Source organism: Embiotoca jacksoni, unplaced genomic scaffold (assembly GCF_022577435.1).
Source record: "Embiotoca jacksoni isolate LCO1_2020_lvr unplaced genomic scaffold, fEmbJac1.0.p SCAF_12, whole genome shotgun sequence".
Taxonomy (NCBI): Eukaryota; Metazoa; Chordata; class Actinopteri; family Embiotocidae; genus Embiotoca; species Embiotoca jacksoni.
The window spans coordinates 7,795,855-7,813,955 of record NW_027185252.1 but is presented as its reverse complement, the minus strand read 5'-3'; the positions used below and the strand labels follow the sequence as shown (position 1 = coordinate 7,813,955).

At 44.8% G+C, this 18,101-nt stretch overlaps 2 protein-coding genes across 2 annotated transcripts; one reads left to right on the top strand and one right to left on the bottom strand.

Annotated features, from left to right (window-relative positions):
- Positions 1 to 84: 84 nt before the first annotated feature.
- edrf1 (erythroid differentiation regulatory factor 1) lies at positions 85 to 13,145 on the bottom strand. Its single transcript, XM_069144541.1, is given in 27 exon segments — positions 85 to 943; positions 1,071 to 1,243; positions 1,360 to 1,475; positions 1,640 to 1,793; positions 2,064 to 2,213; positions 2,430 to 2,591; positions 2,730 to 2,956; positions 3,198 to 3,416; positions 3,543 to 3,743; positions 4,078 to 4,269; positions 4,464 to 4,611; positions 5,017 to 5,088; positions 5,226 to 5,333; positions 5,335 to 5,520; positions 5,667 to 5,778; positions 6,430 to 6,541; positions 6,656 to 6,803; positions 8,857 to 8,968; positions 9,382 to 9,503; positions 9,595 to 9,696; positions 9,793 to 9,934; positions 10,027 to 10,151; positions 10,256 to 10,381; positions 10,503 to 10,569; positions 11,575 to 11,783; positions 12,613 to 12,793; positions 13,015 to 13,145. Coding segments are annotated over 26 exon segments (3,750 nt in total). The 5' UTR covers positions 12,712 to 12,793; positions 13,015 to 13,145; the 3' UTR covers positions 85 to 777.
- An 807-nt stretch (positions 13,146 to 13,952) lies between these two features.
- On the top strand, positions 13,953 to 17,716 carry LOC138194981 (autophagy-related protein 16). Its single transcript, XM_069144033.1, has 7 exons — positions 13,953 to 14,195; positions 14,287 to 14,350; positions 14,465 to 14,546; positions 14,857 to 14,930; positions 15,453 to 15,704; positions 15,814 to 15,935; positions 17,153 to 17,716. The coding sequence occupies exons 1-7, from the start codon at positions 14,108 to 14,110 to the stop codon at positions 17,221 to 17,223; spliced, it is 753 nt and encodes a 250-aa protein (XP_069000134.1). The 5' UTR covers positions 13,953 to 14,107; the 3' UTR covers positions 17,224 to 17,716.
- Positions 17,717 to 18,101: the final 385 nt, after the last annotated feature.

Sequence of the window (18,101 nt, the reverse complement as noted above, 5' to 3'; positions counted from 1 at the left end):
AGGCCTCGCCCTCCGTGAACCACGTGGCTTATTGAGGGGACTCGCCCTCCTAAAACCATGAAGTAGGTAAGAAGTAGAGTTCCATAAAATTGAAAAACCTTTTATTCTCATCTCACAGCAAACCATGCCGATATAAACTCATGCACACGTACGGCACTGTGGACAAACGAGCCTCTTTGAGTTTGCATTGAAGGTTGTTGAACTATTGCACATATTGTTGTTTCGTAAAGCAAATAAAGCATTCGAGCTTATTTCAGCCACTAGTCACATTTCAAACAATTTTTTTTTTCTTTCACAGCATTATTGAATATCAAAAACATCAAATATATTATAATTAATCTCGGCCCGTGCTAAATGCTTTCTCTCTCTCTTGAAGCCCTTGTGTGCAGAAAGTAGACGTGACGATATCGGCTTTCAAATTTTCAATGACGTGTTTCGGTGTGTAGAAAATGAGACCACGCAGGTGTTGTTTGGTGTAAATCCTGCACACTGCTTAAGCAATAAAAAAAAATTAAATAATAACTTATGAATTTACAGCTCTTCACAAAAAAAAAAGTACAATCGCAAACCTGTGATGCAAACGTTAGAAAGAGACGAGCTCGTTTTTAAAGGCGCGGGTGAAAGCAGCTTTGAAGTTGTGATTCGGAGGAGTACGGTGTTGCCTGAGCGTGAGCCTGTTTAATACCTGCGAGGCTTTCTGTCGAAGCGTCTTTGAAAAGTTTCCCCCGCCCAGAGTGTAGCCTGGCAAATTTGCCGAGAGTCTTCAAGTGATCCTCTTTACGGTTTCTGCGCCGCCGCGTCGTCGCTTCCTGTCTGCGGGGTCAGCTGCTGCAGGAGCTCCACGTAGACCTCCACGCGGCTCACGAGGGGGGCGCTTTTCTCGGCGCGCAGCAGCTTCGAGTACACGTTCTTGTAGGTTTTCAACAGCTCCTCGTCCTTATTGCTGTAACGCGCACAGGAGAGTTGGCCCGGAGTGAGTACGCTTGACGGGTGTGTGTGTGTGTGTGTGTGTGTGTGTGTGTGTGTGTGTGTGTGTGTGTGTGTGTTGGAGGTTCTCGGTTCTCGCTCACCTCGGTTTCCGCTTGATGGTTGTCATCAGTTTGATCAGCTGCAGCAGCAGGAAGGAGAAACTCGGCTCAAACACGCCGATCAACTTCATCACTTCCTCCAGGTTCAGCCCCGACGCGGGCCAGCTGGTCACGTCGGGAGACTGTGCCGAGTCGGCGGCGTCCGCTTCGGTCAGCTGCGGGGCGGGACGGGGGGGGGGGGGGGGGGGGGGGGGGGAGTCAGAGGGGAAAGGTGCCGCGAGTTTCCGGGGCGCGCGATCGAGACGGGACGAAGCGCGAGAGGGCAACTTACCTCCGTCTGCTCCTCCAGCAGCTCTTTGCGAATCAGCTGGAAAGCCACGCGAGTTTCCGCCATGATCTCCACCGCTCCCGTCAGGCTCTTCAGTTTGGCCGCGCTGCTGCTCTGACCTGCGGGGGTTGGGGGGAGGGGGGGGTGGGGTTGGGGTGAAACGCAAACGCGGAGCATCGCTGTCAGCGGCTTCGGCGCCACGAAATGCCACCGCCGCTCCCCAAACTCACCCCCCCCCCCCCTCCCCACCCACCCCTCCCCCCGCGACGGCGCGGCCGCTCACCTGCCATCGTAAACTCGGCGAACGCCACGCGCTCCAGCAGCGTGCGCAGCAGCTCGCAGGGGGCGTCTCTGAGGCTGAGGAACAAACCCACGGCTTTGCCGTAGTGGAGCTCCGCCAGGCTGCGGTGCTGCTTCCTCAAGTGTTCGTCCCCCACCTGTCACACAGTTACAGCCCCACCGGCAGACAGCCGTCAGCGCGTTATACCGCCGCGGGTCGGAAACACAAGACATCTCGTCCCTCTCCCGTCGGTGAGAACTTTTTTTTTTTTTTTCCCTTTCCTCCCCCGGGGAGTGACGGGTTTTTACTTTTGGCATGCTCCACAAAAAAAAAAATTAAATAAATCGATAAAAAAGATACTCGGCAAATTATTTGATATTTGTGTAATAAAAAAATAAATAAAAAAATAAAAAAAACGGTTTCGTACCTGGTTGCGAAAGCAGCTGTGGTACATGGAGGCCAGGCGGTGGTGGATGGTGGCCGCTCTGTACTGGTAGAGCGGCTGGCGAGCCGACTCGGTCTGCAGGTCGCAATACTTTAAGGACTTCATCATCGCTTCCGTCACCTCCCGCTCGATCTGAGAGGGACGCAGGCAGGGGCGGGGGGGGGGGGGGGGGTTAAAGTTTGACCGCACGTCTGGAAGTCACTGGTTCCAACGACGGATACAAATGAAATAAGCTTTGTGTCACTGTTCTTGTGTGTGTGTGTGTGGGGGTGGGGGGTGAGAAAGCGATATTATTAAAAGAGAGTTCGACCGGATTTAAGATATTTGTTCCGTATAATGTGCGTTCACCTGTTCCTGGGCCTTCCTGGACAGCGGGGCGTAGTCCTGCAGAAGTGTAGCCAGGGTGAAGTAGGTCGTGGACAACTCCCAGTTCACGCTGTCCCACACCGCCGGGTGGCCGCCCCCTCGGCTCCCCAGTGACTTCATAGCCCGTAAGTAGTAGTCTATGGCCTGCGTTCGGGAGGGGGGGGGGAGGGGGAGACAGTCCAGGTGGGTACAACAGGACGGTGAAGCCAGACCGCAGTCGGAAAACAAAACGACGTTCCGGTCAGAGCAGAATTTAAGACTCGAAAGAGACGGAGGTGGCACCTTGTTGTAGTAGAGCGCCTCTTCGGGGGAGAACTCCCCTCTGCTCTGGTCGCCGGAGACGGCGCAGTGGGCCTGAGCGCAGATCCTCATCAGCCTGCCGGTGTTGCACAGCAGTAAGGAAGTGTTGGTTCGGTCCCCGATGGCCTCAAAGTCCTTCATTCCTTTCTCAAAGAAGGAAAAGCTTTTTTTCCACATCTCCTGCTCTGCCACGGACACCGACTTCTTCACTGGAAGAGGAAGAGGAGGAGAAGGCTGGTGAAGCATTTTTTTTTAAAATTTTTTTATATAAAGACGTTTTTAAACTCCAAAACGTTCGCCGACCCCGGCGCCGAGAAGGTCGTCGGCGATTTTCCTTCCCGGCGCGGAAGAAATTCCGACGACGCCGTAAATAAACACAGAGGGCTGCGTCGACACGACCGGGGGGGGGGGGGGGGGGGGGGGAATAACGCGGCTCTGATCTGAACGTACCCTCCTTCTCCGTCTGAACGGCCGCCGCCTGGTTCATGTGGTACACTCCCATCTCGTTGCGGATGTTTCCCAGCCTTTTGAGAACCTGAGCCAGCTGCTCCGAGGTGCGGTCCTTCAGCGCGTCGGAGGCGAGCAGCTCGTACGCCGCCTCGTAGCACTTGCTGCTGACGAACAGCTGATACTCGGGGTCGGTGGCCAGGTCGGTTGCCATGTTGAAGGCTGGCGGGAAAACAAAGAGTCGTCGATGGCCGGACGGAACGACTCGGCAAAGGCGGCAGATTTAACAAAAGAACAACGAAAAAAAAAAAAAAAAGAAGACATTTTGTCCCGTCTCCGCTCACTGACCCTGGCAGCTGGTCTCTCTGTGCAGGCTGTGCAGGATCTCCTGGTCCTCTTTGGTCTGGTAGCTGTACTCCTCCAGGTAAGCTGCTCTGTTGTTGCCGTTCTGGGCCAACATCAGCTGGATGTCGCCGCACAGGGAGAGGCCCTGGCTGTGAAACTGCAGCACTCGGGGGTGCACCGTGCCGCTCACCGAGCAGTAGGCGTCTGGACGGCCCGGCGGCGGGAAGGGGGGGGGGGGAATAAATTCTCGGTTATCACGCCGCTTCATCGAATATTAAAGCGACTTTGCGATCGTTATGAAGATTCAAATTGAATTCTTTCACCCCCCCCAAAAAAGAAGAAAAAAAAAAAAGTAGTTTGTAATTATTTCATGATGTATTAATGTTGACGTAAATAATTCAGGCTGGTAGAAATTACAGGCAAAACGTTAGCAAGAGTCCCGTTAAAAAAAACAAAAAAACAAAAAAACTCCCAACAAAACGAAAATAGTGAAATGCGTTAACTGCGTAATAACAAGCGCGCCGTTACGTAATCTTACCGTAACACTGCAGAGACAGTTTGATGTAGCGTAAGGCTCGGCCGTACTTCAGCAGGTTGGTGGCGGCGTCCGACAGCACGTAGTAGGCCTTGGAGGCTTTGAGGAAGAGCTGCAGCTTCATGCGGTGCTGCCAGGAGCCCGGCGCCATCCCGGAGCGGCTCAGGTGCTTGTGGTCCGCGTGCGAGGGCCCCGCTGCTCGCGCACACGCGCACACGCACAACACAACACACACACACACACACACAACACACACACACGTGTATGATTGACGGCCAGAAAAGAGAACCGTGAAAAACACCGCGTCAGCCTATTTCCCGTTCGTTTTTTTTTTTGTGGTTTTTTTTTTTTTCTGCAGTGTTATAATCAGCTGTGAAATGAGCGCTGACCTCTCTCGAGCAGCAGGGAGATGCCTTTCTCGGCAGCGCTGGCTCCGTTCGAACTGCCGTCCTCGTATTTCAGAGGGATGGGTGTGTTCGGGTCCGCAGCCGGGAGATCGCTCTCCTTCTTGATGCTGCCGTCCACTGCCTTCAGCCCCTGCGCATTATACACACACATATATGTGTATATATATATATATACACACATATATACACACACACACACACACACACACACACATATATATAAACGGCCGTTTATTGAGCAATACTCTCCGAGCGTGGTCGGACTGAGAGTTCGATATTTACGTCGTTTCTATTCTACGCATTCGCCCTCACCTCACATTACCCCACGATGCGACTCCACCGCCTACGGTTTTAGCGAGAACCGGGCTTCGGGCGGAGGCGACGGACGTTTGACAAACTCGCCGATTTCTAACGCCGTTGGGCTCGGCGCAACTTTTTTTTTTTTTTTCTTCTCACAAATACAGTGTACAGTTGCACTCTCGAGTCGCATCGCACGTTTGGCGCCGGGCGTAAAAACGCCGACGCGGACACTTGCCTTCATGACGTAGCTCAGGACGTGTCGGCATCGCTCCTCCTTGTCTTGCGAAACGGGGAAAGCACAGCTGGGCTGCGGGGGGGGGGGGGGGGAAATGAAAAGAGCGGGTCGTCTCTCTGCGTCCTCCGGGCGACGCGCGCGCCCGTGCTCCTCCCTCCTTCGGCCTGCGCGGCAAGGCAGGCGGGAAGAGGGAGAGCGTTTCAACTCACCCTGATCTGGTGAGTGGATTTGTATTTCTCCGGGACCGACAGCTCCCCGACGGAACGGATCACAGCCACCGCTTTGCTGTCATCCTGCGGGGGGGGAGCGGCGGTCGCCGTAGGAGCCGTTGTCGTCGCTGTCCTCCGTCAGATCCTCCTCCTCCTCCTCCTCCTCCTCCTCGCGGTCTTCATCGCTGTAGCTGTCCTCCGAGCCGCCGGCCCGCAGCGACTCCCCTCCGTCTCCGTCGGGAGGCTCGTCGAGCCGGAACAGCTCCGACAGCATGTAGTGGGCCGAGGCGATGATCTGAGCAACGCGTATTGACCGACGTATTTTTTTATTTAATCGCTTTAATAAATTATTAAAAATGATTTAATATTTGCTGGTATTGATTACCAGCAAACCTTTTTGTTTTTATTTATTTATTTTTATTTTTTTACATCCGCACCCACCTGAGGATGCCTCTCCTGATCCAGAAGTTTGACGCAGTTTAAGAGCAGAGTTCGGATGGTGCCGTAGTGCTTCCTGTTCTGCCTCGCCTTCAGCATCAAGTTGCTCGCCACCCTGTGCCACCAAATTTGATTAAAAAAAAGAAAAAAGCACAAAGTTGGCACAGAGTTACACAATTTATCTGCTTATAGATCAAATTTCATCTTGAAAAATCACCGTAATTAAGATGACCAATTCGATATAAAAAAAAAAAAAAAAAAAATCATTTCAGCCGAGAACATAATAATAAACTACAAACGGGTCGAATTCATCATTTTTGCTTTGAAATATCCGGCGACGTAATGGATCATTTAGGTTCGGTAGTTACTTTATTAATCCCCGAGGGGAAATTTTTTTTCGCTACAGCAGCATACAGGAAAGCAATAAGATAATAATAGAACAATAGAAAAACAATAAAATAGCAGTAAAAAATATATAAATCTAAAATGCACAGTATGTAGTATACACAGCACAGTATATATCTATCTATATATATATAATATGTATATATATATATTTATTATATACATTTAAACACGCAGCATTTATGAGGAATGACGTTCGACTGTCAATTCTGTTTTATTCTGGTGGCTTCAGTTTATATAAAAGAAATTGTGTTTGGCAGGAAAAACATAAATACATAAAGGTGTAAACACAAATTTGTCAAATACACCGATCCAAAACGAGCTCCGTCCCCCCGAGACACCGAGACACCGAGACACTCACCGGTACAGCAACACGGCCACGGGGAGGGTGAAGGGATTCTGACATTTCTCCTCTTCGGCCTCCTCGCACAGAGTCGTGAGGTCGTAAAGCTTCACGATGTCGCTGCCGCTGGCTGCCGATCGAAACAAAACAACAACAAAACAAAACAAAACAAAAGGGGAAATGAGACGAGAAGAACGTTGAAATAGATGAAGGCGGTGCGACGCGAGGGGGTCCTGCGCCCCACCTTTGAAAAGCCAGTAGGTGTGACCCTCCTTGGTGCAGTTGGACTTCAGGAAGGACAGGATGTTTTGGGCGATGTCTTTCACGACTCTGGTGGAGAAAGTCGATTTCTCCAGATGAGGGATTTCCTCTGTTTTTATCATCTCGTATTTCTGAAGCGGAAACAGTGAAAGAAACAGCAGAAAGGAGGAAAGTCTGGTCACACTTTGTCAACGCGGCTAACAGCTAGCACAGCTAACAGCTAGCACAACTAACAGCTAACACAGCTAACAGCTAACACAGCTAACACAACTAACAGCTAACACAGCTAACAGCTAACACAGCTAACAGCTAACACAGCTAACACAACTAACAACTAACACAGCTAACAGCTAACACAACTAACAGCTAACACAACTAACAGCTAACACAACTAACAGCTAACACAGCTAACAGCTAACACAACTAACAGCTAACACAGCTAACAGCTAACACAACTAACAGCTAACACAGCTAACAGCTAACACAACTAACAGCTAACACAGCTAACAGCTAACACAGCTAACACAGCTAACAGCTAACACAACTAACAGCTAACACAGCTAACAGCTAACACAGCTAACAGCTAACACAGCTAACACAACTAACAACTAACACAGCTAACAGCTAACACAACTAACAGCTAACACAGCTAACAGCTAACACAGCTAACACAGCTAACAGCTAACACAACTAACAGCTAACACAGCTAACAGCTAACACAGCTAACAGCTAACACAGCTAACACAACTAACAACTAACACAGCTAACAGCTAACACAACTAACAGCTAACACAACTAACAGCTAACACAACTAACAGCTAACACAACTAACAGCTAACACAGCTAACAGCTAACACAACTAACAGCTAACACAACTAACAGCTAACACAACTAACAGCTAACACAGCTAACAGCTAACACAGCTAACAGCTAACACAGCTAACACAACTAACAGCTAACACAGCTAACAGCTAACAGCTAACACAACTAACAGCTAACACAGCTAACAGCTAACACAGCTAACAGCTAACACAGCTAACACAACTAACAGCTAACACAACTAACAGCTAACACAGCTAACAACTAACACAGCTAACAGCTAACACAACTAACAGCTAACACAACTAACAGCTACACAACTAACAGCTAACACAACTAACACAGCTAACAGCTAACACAACTAACACAACTAACAGCTAACACAACTAACAGCTAACACAGCTAACAGCTAACACAACTAACAGCTAACACAGCTAACAGCTACACAACTAACAGCTAACACAACTAACACAGCTAACAGCTAACACAACTAACACAACTAACAGCTAACACAACTAACAGCTAACACAGCTAACAGCTAACACAACTAACAGCTAACACAGCTAACAGCTACACAACTAACAGCTAACACAACTAACACAGCTAACAGCTAACACAACTAACACAACTAACAGCTAACACAGCTAACAGCTAACACAACTAACAGCTAACACAACTAACACAGCTAACAGCTAACACAACTAACAGCTAACACAACAGACTTGATCTTCATCTGCAGGCAAACGGACATCACACAGAAGACATCACACAGGGGACGTCACACAGGGGACACCGTGTGAAGTCCAAAAACACACATATGATACCAGTTGCACTGCGTATTGCTCCCAAGTTGTCATGTTCACAGGTTTCCTCCTACTTACGGCGACGACGACGACGACGACCTGAAGACTCTCCGCACATTGCCGGGTCGTGGCGAGCGTACGCTTTTAAAACCAACACGTTTGTCGTCGTGCGCTACAAACACGGGAACTCAAAAGTCTGAACTTGGTATTTTACAGCGCAGTTAAAGGAGCTGCAGCAATTTCGGATAATCCCTCAAAATCCAGCAATTCTGAGTAATCCCTCATTAATTAGCAAACACATGCAGAAAAGTGCTCCACAATCTAATCCGACCGTCTCCGCCGTGCGAGTCACGTTTCTACTGTCGTTCTCGTCGCAGATCGTGTCGATTTTACCGATTAACGCTCGTCATCTCCCCGCAGGGATGATTTTTGCCGTTGAAAGTGAACGCTGCAGAAAATATGCCTCGAGATCCGCCGCCAGGATTTAAAGAAAAAAAAAACGGCAATCGTCGATCAAACCGGATCACTTACGCGCGCGTTAAAACGCCAAACGGTAACTCGCCTGAACGATGCCGTTGACGTGGAAACACATGACGAGTTCTGGGACGTTGCACATCAGGTTGTCGAGCCAGTAGTCGATCCCTGTCAGAATGTTGATTGGTTTGTTGTTGTCCCTGAAAGGACACGGAGACAAAAAAAAAAAAAGACTCATGTTAAATGTCAGACCGGAGCGATGTGCGGTTCTGACGAAGCTGCAGCAATCTCAAATAAAAACGTTCTGGTTCGCGTCGTGAGGTCGGTTCAACTCCATGAAAAACTGTCCGGCCAAGACAAAAACAATTTTTTTTTTTTTTTTTACCAGCTGTGATCACATATTACGTAGATAGACTGTATATTCGCCTGTTATTTTTTTTTTCTATTGCATTACATGTCGCTTAGTTTGCGTTATCTTTCGGACAGAAGGAAACGGAGTCGTTCGTTGTGACGCAGGACTCCGTCACCGTTTCTCCTCTGCGTGCCTCGTGTTCCTTTTCCGATTTTTTTTTTTTGGGGGGGGGGACGGGAGTGAATGCAATCAAATCCCAACCTGAGTCTCAGGCTGACGGCGGGGTAGCGACCGCCTCCGAAGATCGGCATGTTGGACCCGACCAGCATGTGGATGTCCTCGAACGTCCACATGATGTTTCGTATGAAGTCGTTTCTTAAGCCCTGTCAAACAAGCGACATGGAAGGCGTGATTGGGTAACCGGGCAGTGGGCGGCGGTAAACCAGGAAGTAGAAGGGTTAACGATGGCGTTACCTGACTGTTCTCCCCTTCGTTGAAGAGTGTCGGGAGGTTTTGCTCCTTGGGCACGGACGTCACCTGGCCCAGAGCAAACTTGCTGTCCATGGGAACGCTCTCCTGCGCGTTAAACGGCGTCAGCGGTTTATTTGCATTTGCGGCTCACTTCACATGAGCAGCACAAACGATTCCAAAACTGCGTGACGGCGAAACTACCTGTTTGGGAGCGTCTGATTCTTCCGCGTCGGAGCTGGTGAAGGCGGTAGGCCACGAGGAGCTGTACTCTTCGTCCTCGTTCTCCTCCTCTCCTTCGTTCGGGTTGTCTGACACGGGCTCGGCGGCCCCGTCGCCGTTTATGCTGCGGGGAAACCGCGGGCGTCGTTAAAAGACCGAAAACGCTCAGATGAAGGAGCGGCCAAACCCGACGACCCGTCGGAGCCGAACGCTCACCTGTAGTAGAGGAACTTCGACAGGATGGCTTTCTGATACCAGTGCTCTTTGCTCTTCTTTTTCCGCTGCCACTTCTGATCTATTAGCCGCTGGTAAAACTCCTTCAGCCAGGTCCAGTCTCCCGTCTGCAACACGCACACCGCGGGGGGGGGGGGGGGAATAAACTGCACACTTCATCGTAACTGTTGTATTAATAGTCACTGTGGAGCAACGATCCTCCCGGCTGTACCTGAGAGGATCTCATGAAGAGCTCCTGAATGTCCAGCTCATCCAGAAGCAACGTCCTCCCCACGCGGTGAACGGCCATACTGACATGGGACTTGCTGTAGGGAATCTTTAAAAGCTTCTTGATGTTCTAAAAGCAACAGAATTATTATTATTTTATTTATTTTTTTTTTTTTTACCGTCAGCTGTCCGAGGATGTTTTAGAAACGAAAAAAAACAACAAAAAAAACGCTTTAAAACAGCTCACAAACCTCCGAGTCTGAAACCACATCCACATCATCCCCGATGCAATCGATGAACTCGTACGCCATCCCGAAACTGCGAAAGACGAAAAAGAACTCCGTCAGTACAGAGTGTTTGCAAATGGATTAGGGCCGGCCTGATTAACGCTAATTAAAGACTTCTGTTTATTAATCTGTGTCCGTAATTTACCCGCCGATAACCCCAATAGAAATGCGGCGGATTCAGGATTATTAGTACTTTCAGTTATCCGGTGCTTCTCGTTATTGATGGTTTGAACCATAGTTCAGGGGGAAAAAAAGGCAGAAAGCATAGAGTCCATTGCGCACTGTGAGTAATGTGGACAGACTAGTAAGACTTAATCAGTCTTTTGAGTGTATTCAGACCAACAGAGGCCACCTGCCCGGCAGGTTTCTGCAATCAAGCAGAGAAACGAGCCTCTAATACAAACTTGACATGTATCTTCTCTCAGCCAAACACATTCACCATATTAAATAACTTCCATCTGATATAACAGACGAGTGTATTACAAATCACACTAAATATCGCTTAACAGGTAACCGATGAGAGTAAATCACATTTTAAAATGCCAACCATCCAAGAAGCGTTTTAAATATTGAAGTTGTCCATTATTCCCCTAATATTGATGGCCCGAAGTTGTGCAGCACTTTGTTCAGTGTATGTTGTGTTTAAACAAATCTGACTCAACTTAATTCATATAAATGGGTGGACAAAATATCAGAAACGCCTCTCAGTGGAAGTTAATAGCACCTCAACCTACAGAATACAAAATGACCATAAGCTTGAATCTGTTGTCTTTAGCAAAGTGTATCAACAGACTAAAGCGTGACTCGTTTAAAATCCAATAGCCTCGACATCACACTAGATGTCATTCATTTCATAAAATACTGTGAAGGATTGTCTTACCGAATGTTTTTTTTTTTTCCACACTACTATCAACAGCTATCTTCTCATGGAAAATAAACAATGTGCTCTACTTGAGGAAAAACAAATCTTCTTTACAAGATTAGTTTAGACACTAAAAGCAATAAATAACAGTCATCAGCACTCGTGATGTCATACCTGGAGAAGGGCTTGCTCTTACTGCTGGACCCTAAGATGGTGGTGCCGGCGCTGCCCAGCTGGGGGTTTTCTCTCAGCCAGTTGGCAGGCGGCAGCTTCAGGTCCGTCTTCTCCTGCAGGAGCGCGTAGCTGGTAGGAGGCGGGGCGGCGGAGTACTTCACCACGGCACGGCTCTTTATTTCACTGCTGCCTGAGCATATTGCAGAATCCTACGAAATAACGAGATAAAGCATCGTGTTGTACGTTAAGTGAGAATAACGAGGCTGCAGTGACCGACGGGAGATGTTGAAGGATTTTATTGGCAAAACGATGCGAGATGTAGATCTCGTACTCTGAAACGAAGCTGTGGCTGGCAGACAGCTAAAATACAGCAAGAGTACCAAATACTCAAGTACGGTGCTTAAGCATAATTTTGAGGTACTTTACTTTCTATTTGATGCCACTTTATACTTCTACTTTATTACATTTCAGAGGGAAATATGATATTGTCTACGCCTACTACCAAGATGAAGATTTGACACAATAGATCATTTAACAAGCTTTTAAAATGACAATACATCGTTGAAAATTAAAACTTTTGGGCTTCTGACGTCTTACAAAAAGCAGTATGTAGTCAGGGGCACATTTCCTGTTTTAAAAAGTTGATAACAGCTAAAAAAAAAAAAAAAAAAACAGGTATAATAAAGTAGTTTGAACGAGCTCCACTTGGAGCAGCTGCAACAGTAACATGCTGCTTACACACTGATGCTTCAGTATTATTAATCTAATGACGTCATATGTAATAAAAAAAAAAAAATACGAGTCAGAGGAACCCAAACGGAACTTTTTCTTTAACTACAGCTCGGTGTCAATACTTTGATTTAACTTAGGGCAGGATTACATTGGTGTCTCGGTACTTTTTTGTTTGTTTTTACTTTAATTAAAGGATGTAAATACTACTTCCGCTGCTGCTACTATAGGTGACGACAGGTGACTGTATATAAAACACGTGATGAACGGAAGGACAGTTTTGTTATTAAATGGTACCGCGTTACTCACGTGTTTGCCGTTTTCTCCCGAGCAGGCGGGACCGCTCATCTCCTCCTTTGCGTTTTCCAGGGGGGTCCCGGGCTCTCCGTCCCCAGCCGACGCGCTCATACCGGGACACACGGCTGCTCAACCCGGGCAACGCTTTCTTTAGCTCGACACCGCTAGCTGCTCGAAAGCTTGACTCGTAGATCTGTGAGAGAAAAAAAAAAAAAAAAAAAGTGTTGTTTACACAACACGGTTATTAAATTAAAGCTAAAGCAACACTCACGAGAGGTTGTTGTTGTTGTTGTTGCTTTGTTAACCGGAGCGACGTTCAGCCTGTCGCTTCTTTTCTGTCCATCGTCTGTTTACACGTTACTGCCAGCAAACAACAACTTCCTGTTTCCTCGCGAGACGAACTCCAAAACTCACCTTATTTCTTTTTTTCGACGATGAAAATTTAAAATCATTTTTGTAAAAAAAAATATATATATATATAAACTAAAGCCTTTAGGAGTTTGTGACGTAGAATATAAGCTCTGTCGCGAAAGACATTGCAGCTGCAACTGATTATTGTGGGAAAAAATGTGTGAACCGGAAGTACTTTCAGAAGTTCTTTCTGGAAAGGTTGAGTATATTCTACTTCGATCGAGTGTCTTTTATTCTTGAAATTTAAATGAAAGGCTGGCTGTGTATCTACTGTCTCAAATTATTAACCTAACGGTGGTGATGTACACGTTTTTTATTATTATATTATATTATATACATTTTATTATGTTTTTTTTTTTTTTTTTTTTTTTTTTTTTTACATTATATCAGGCCATATTATATTATTCAGTGGAGGAGAAAGTATTACGACCTTTTAATTAAATAGAAGTAAAAAGATAAATGTAAATACTTGTTACAAGTAAAAAAATAATTCCATTCGCCATCATTTTACTTAGTACATTTTTAAATAAATCGTTAGGTGGCAGTGTTTCCCGTCACATACATTTTCAAGAATTAAGTGCAAGTACCTCAATATCATGTCATATTCAGATGTGAATGTAAAAAAATACTCATTAGGTGCCAGTGTTTCCTTGTAGAAGGTTTTTCTTTCTTTGTTTGTTTTTTTGTTTTTGTAGTTTGTATTCGTGCAAACCATATAAATGTCTATGATTTTGGCATACAATGCTCAAACTCAAGTAAAGTGCAAGTGCCTTAAACTTTACTGTCCTATTTGAGTACTACAGTAGACCTACCACTTTCCATCCGATTTTTTTATTTATTTATTTATTTTTTATTTTATTTTCAGGTGTCCCTGCTCTCAATTTAAATCCAGCAGGGGGATGTGAAGCTGGTGGACTGAACAGGGAGGAGCTGTGAAACTTTGCTGCGAGCACTTCATTCGTCTGGACGACGGAAACATTTTAACAATTAATTCGTCTTCGACTTTGACAACACACAGTGACACGCAGTCAGCCCGCTGCTTCAGGACTTTTATTTTATTTTTTTTAAATTTTTTTTTTAGTGTTTATTTCTTACAATGGGTAGCTGGAGGAATCACGTGCGCGCTCGGCTGCAGCAGAGAGACCTGAAAGAGAAACTCCCATTCCTGGGCGTCTTCACCAGCTGTAAGAATATCTTTTATTTTCAAGTCTCATTTGCAGTGATGATGTCCTCACTGTCTTAGCCGAATAACATCTGTGTCTGGTTTCTCCAAAGTGTCTCGGCTGGAGGACCGTTTTGAAATTCGCTCTCAGATTTTGGATGATTTTCAGTCTAAGAGGTTAGAAACACAGAATTTAACACATTTTCTTTATGCAGCGCTGAATTTCCAACACGTTTTAAATGTTCACGCTGTTTAAAAAAAAAAAACACGTGTATATATATATATTTTCAGTTTAGAACATGGCCGGATAGAAGATGTTGGCACCAGACTGCTTCATCTCCAACTGAGAGAGAGTGAACACCTGGAAAAAAAGGTGGGTTAAATGAGGAGTAGTCCCATGATAAACACCATAAACCTCCTGCTATAGGAAAGACGTTTTATTTACAGCTGTTTGCACATATTTGCAGGTTTATAAACCACAAGCATACATGTGATAATCCGGAAACTCTTTAACAGATAGCTTTAGTTGCCCTTTAACCTTGTAAAATGCGAATTATTGTGGACAATGCATCACAGAAGGGGAAAAAATTATGATGCTAGCCGTTTGTGATTCATGTGTGCAGGCGGTGACCTTTGCGCTGGTGAGATCCTCAGTTAATTCATCTTTTGTTTTGTCCTCTCAGTTGTCTCAGACTGTCTCCGACCTGACCACCGTCCTGAATCTCAAAGAGGCTGAAAGACACTACTGGCAGTCACGGTAATTATAATACTGAGGATTATTTGGTACTAGTTCTTTAGCAACTCTTTCCCCAAAAGTGATCTTTTAATAACTTGAAATATGAGATTCAATCTTCCTTCCACAAACCAGTTATTTTCATGTAGTCCCCTTACATTATATTCACCTATCAGACATCATGGACCAGGTAGAAGCAATCATAAAATATTTTGAGATCTAGTAAAGTTAAATAACTTTAAAGAAAACCTACCCATAATTTCTTAGTATGGTGCAAAGTGAACCCAAAAATATTCATGTTTACTTACACAAACAATGTGACTTCACAATATGATGCCTTGGTGCTACTGGATATGACTGTCTGAAGCATAAACTGAACCTCAAATCTGCTGTGGTTGCACGGCGGTGTGTAAATCCATCTTAAGCCACTTGTTCTTCTGTACTGGTGAATGAGCTTGTGACCTAAAATCCAACCTCTTAAAAGTCTGAAGTAGCAGCACCACGAGGCGACCGATAAATCCCCGTTTTATGACTTGGCTGTTTCAGTATGTCCCAATACCGTCAAGAGGCACTCACTCTGGCTAGAGGGAGTAACACCCTGAAGGCGACCCTTTCAGAATTTGAGTTCACCATAGAGTGTCAGTCCAAAGAATTGGCCGCCCTGCGTGTGGAGCAGAAAGCCCTGAAGGAAGCTCTGGCCCAGGCTCGGACGGAGAAAGAACGGCTTTTACAACGATGGATGGAGGAGAAGATGGAGGAGGCAGACAGGTTGAATAAGTACAACGACTCGCAGGAAAGGTATGAGAATGAATGTGTGAACTCTGTGTGACTAAAATAAATCAAGATTCACTCAGTTTGAACGACAACATAAAGCCACAGTTTGGAGATTTTTACTGTTTTTTTACAGGTGGCAACATTTGGCCAAGAAGCTGAAGAAGCAACTCCGGAGGGAAATTGGAAAAGAATGTGTTCCCATAGCGACGAGCTCTTCGAGTGATGCAACGGGAACGTGTTCACCAGTCATTGGGAGTAAGAATCAGCATGCTCTTCTAAATATTAATACATCATGTAGAGGGTGGAAAACAAACGGCTGCCTCTTAATTTGATGTTATTACTTCACCTCAGTGCTGCTTCAATAAGACCATGCATCCTTGTCATGCTCTTAATGAAGGAGCTGCAGCTCATGAGGTCAAGACGACAAGGGTGTCTTAATGATGAATTGTTATTATAGCCAGCAAAGTGCTAATGGAACTGATGAAGTCCCATTTAGCCAAGTAGCTCATGGGGCTTGTAGAGGATAGAGATCAGCTCAAAGCTAAACACCTGAGTGACCCATCAAATGAAGCATACACAGTAGCAACGTTACTCTGTCGTCAACAAAACAAATCACAGCTGACCAGCCATCAGGAGAGCTACTGGTGTCCGGTTCTGTGGTCTCGTAGGAATCATGGTGATGCAATATGGTAGCAACACTCACCTCAGGAGGAACTGTTAATACATCATGTGTGCTGCAGCCTGATTGTGAGGAACACCCCTTATCTCATGACACATGGATGTCACGTTACTTTTAATGTTTCCTAGAAATTAGGTTGGATCGAATCTAAACAAAAAAAACTGAGACATGTTTGTTGTGTTACAGGTACGTTTACTTTTGAAGTACCTAAATTTTCCAAATTTATGCCAAAAAGAAATAAAGAACTAGACTGGGCTGTTGACACGTGCACCTTGTGAATACCTTACTCTGAGGATTATGAATGTGTTTGGAGTGTTGTTGTTTTTTTTACCATTTGACCAAATTACTTGTCAAATGATTTGGTTAAAATGACAACTTTTCAGTTCAAGAGTGTTATTTATGTAAATACTTAATTTTTGGAAAAATTTTCAGCTATAAATAAGGAACTCTGACTAAACTAAAATGGTGTTAAATGATTGCTAGAAAATTAATTGGCTACTGTTTTGACAGTTGTTTAATTATTTCATTCATTTGTTCTGGTAAAAACACCCACTATGTTCTGTTTGCAGCTTCGTTAATGTGAGTTTTTCTGTTTTATCTAACGGTAAACTGACTATAGAGTGATATTTTTCACATTTTGCTTACATTTAAAAGACAACATTTTTGAACTGTTAATCTGTTGCCCTGTTCAAAAACTTCAACTTAATATTTTGTAGAATAGAATGTTGTTTGTGTTGAATATAACTGAAAACTCGAAAATCAACCTTCTGATTGTGCCCGTATTTGTCCTCAGGGATCAATACAACAGATGTACACCAGGGTCACCCTGACCACAACCCCGTCTCAGCTGCAGCAAAAGACTAATGTTCCTTTGGGATCCTGGAGACAATAGAGTTCCCTCTCTCTGATCAGCTCTCCTGTTTAGTGCTTGTAGATGGAAAACTAATTGTTGTTATGTGACGCCACGAGCAACTCTTTGCAAATATTAAAACAAATGGTTTATCTTTTGTTTTTTAAATTACCCAAAACTTGATTTAAAGATTGACTGTATTCCCCAAATTTATCGTTAAGTTTAGACTTTGTTAGAGTGCTTGATTTTAGATTAGAAACTCCAGTAAACATCTGGGCTTTGTCCTGATTGATGCCCGTCACTGAGCAGTTTAAAAAAAAAATGGTTCTTGTTGTATCATTTGAAGTGATTACTTTCATTCCAAAATTATCATTATTTTTTTTTGAAAGTAGGTTCTTACCATATTTTTTTTAAAATAGCCCTTTGAATGTTAAACATTTCTTATTGAATTATAAAAAACAAACTCAGTCCCAGACAATTGTATGTTTTGGTTTTCAAGTAGTGAGTAGTAAGTATGTATTTTATTTTTTTAATCACTTGTAAAAAAAAAATAAAGAAGCATTTAAGCAAATTTTGTTAGGTTTTTTTTTTTTTTTTTTTACATGACTGTCACCTCGGCATTAATCAGAGAAACTTTTGAAAACAAAGCGGTACTTGTAGTCTTTTTAAACAGTTGAAAAATCTGTCCTCAGCTGCTCAACTGCAAAACTCCTCAACAAAGACTGTCCGATTGGTTTCTCCTTATTTAAGAAAAAGACAGAATTTGACATTGCATATTTAAATACATAGTTTATTTCTCTCGTGTTTGATTAGTAAAACATACAACTAATATTTAAATTGTTTATTTTCTTCTGACAGTAAGAATTCCAGTTCTACATCTCTGTGGCAAACT

Coding starts and splice junctions, on each gene's coding strand:
- LOC138194981 (XM_069144033.1), top strand. CDS start 14,108: ATGGGTAGCTGGAGGAATCACGTGCGCGCTCGGCTGCAGCAGAGAGAC. Junction 14,196..14,286: donor CCTGGGCGTCTTCACCAGCT/GTAAGAATATCT, acceptor GTTTCTCCAAAG/TGTCTCGGCTGGAGGACCGT. Junction 15,936..17,152: donor GTGTTCACCAGTCATTGGGA/GTAAGAATCAGC, acceptor ATTTGTCCTCAG/GGATCAATACAACAGATGTA.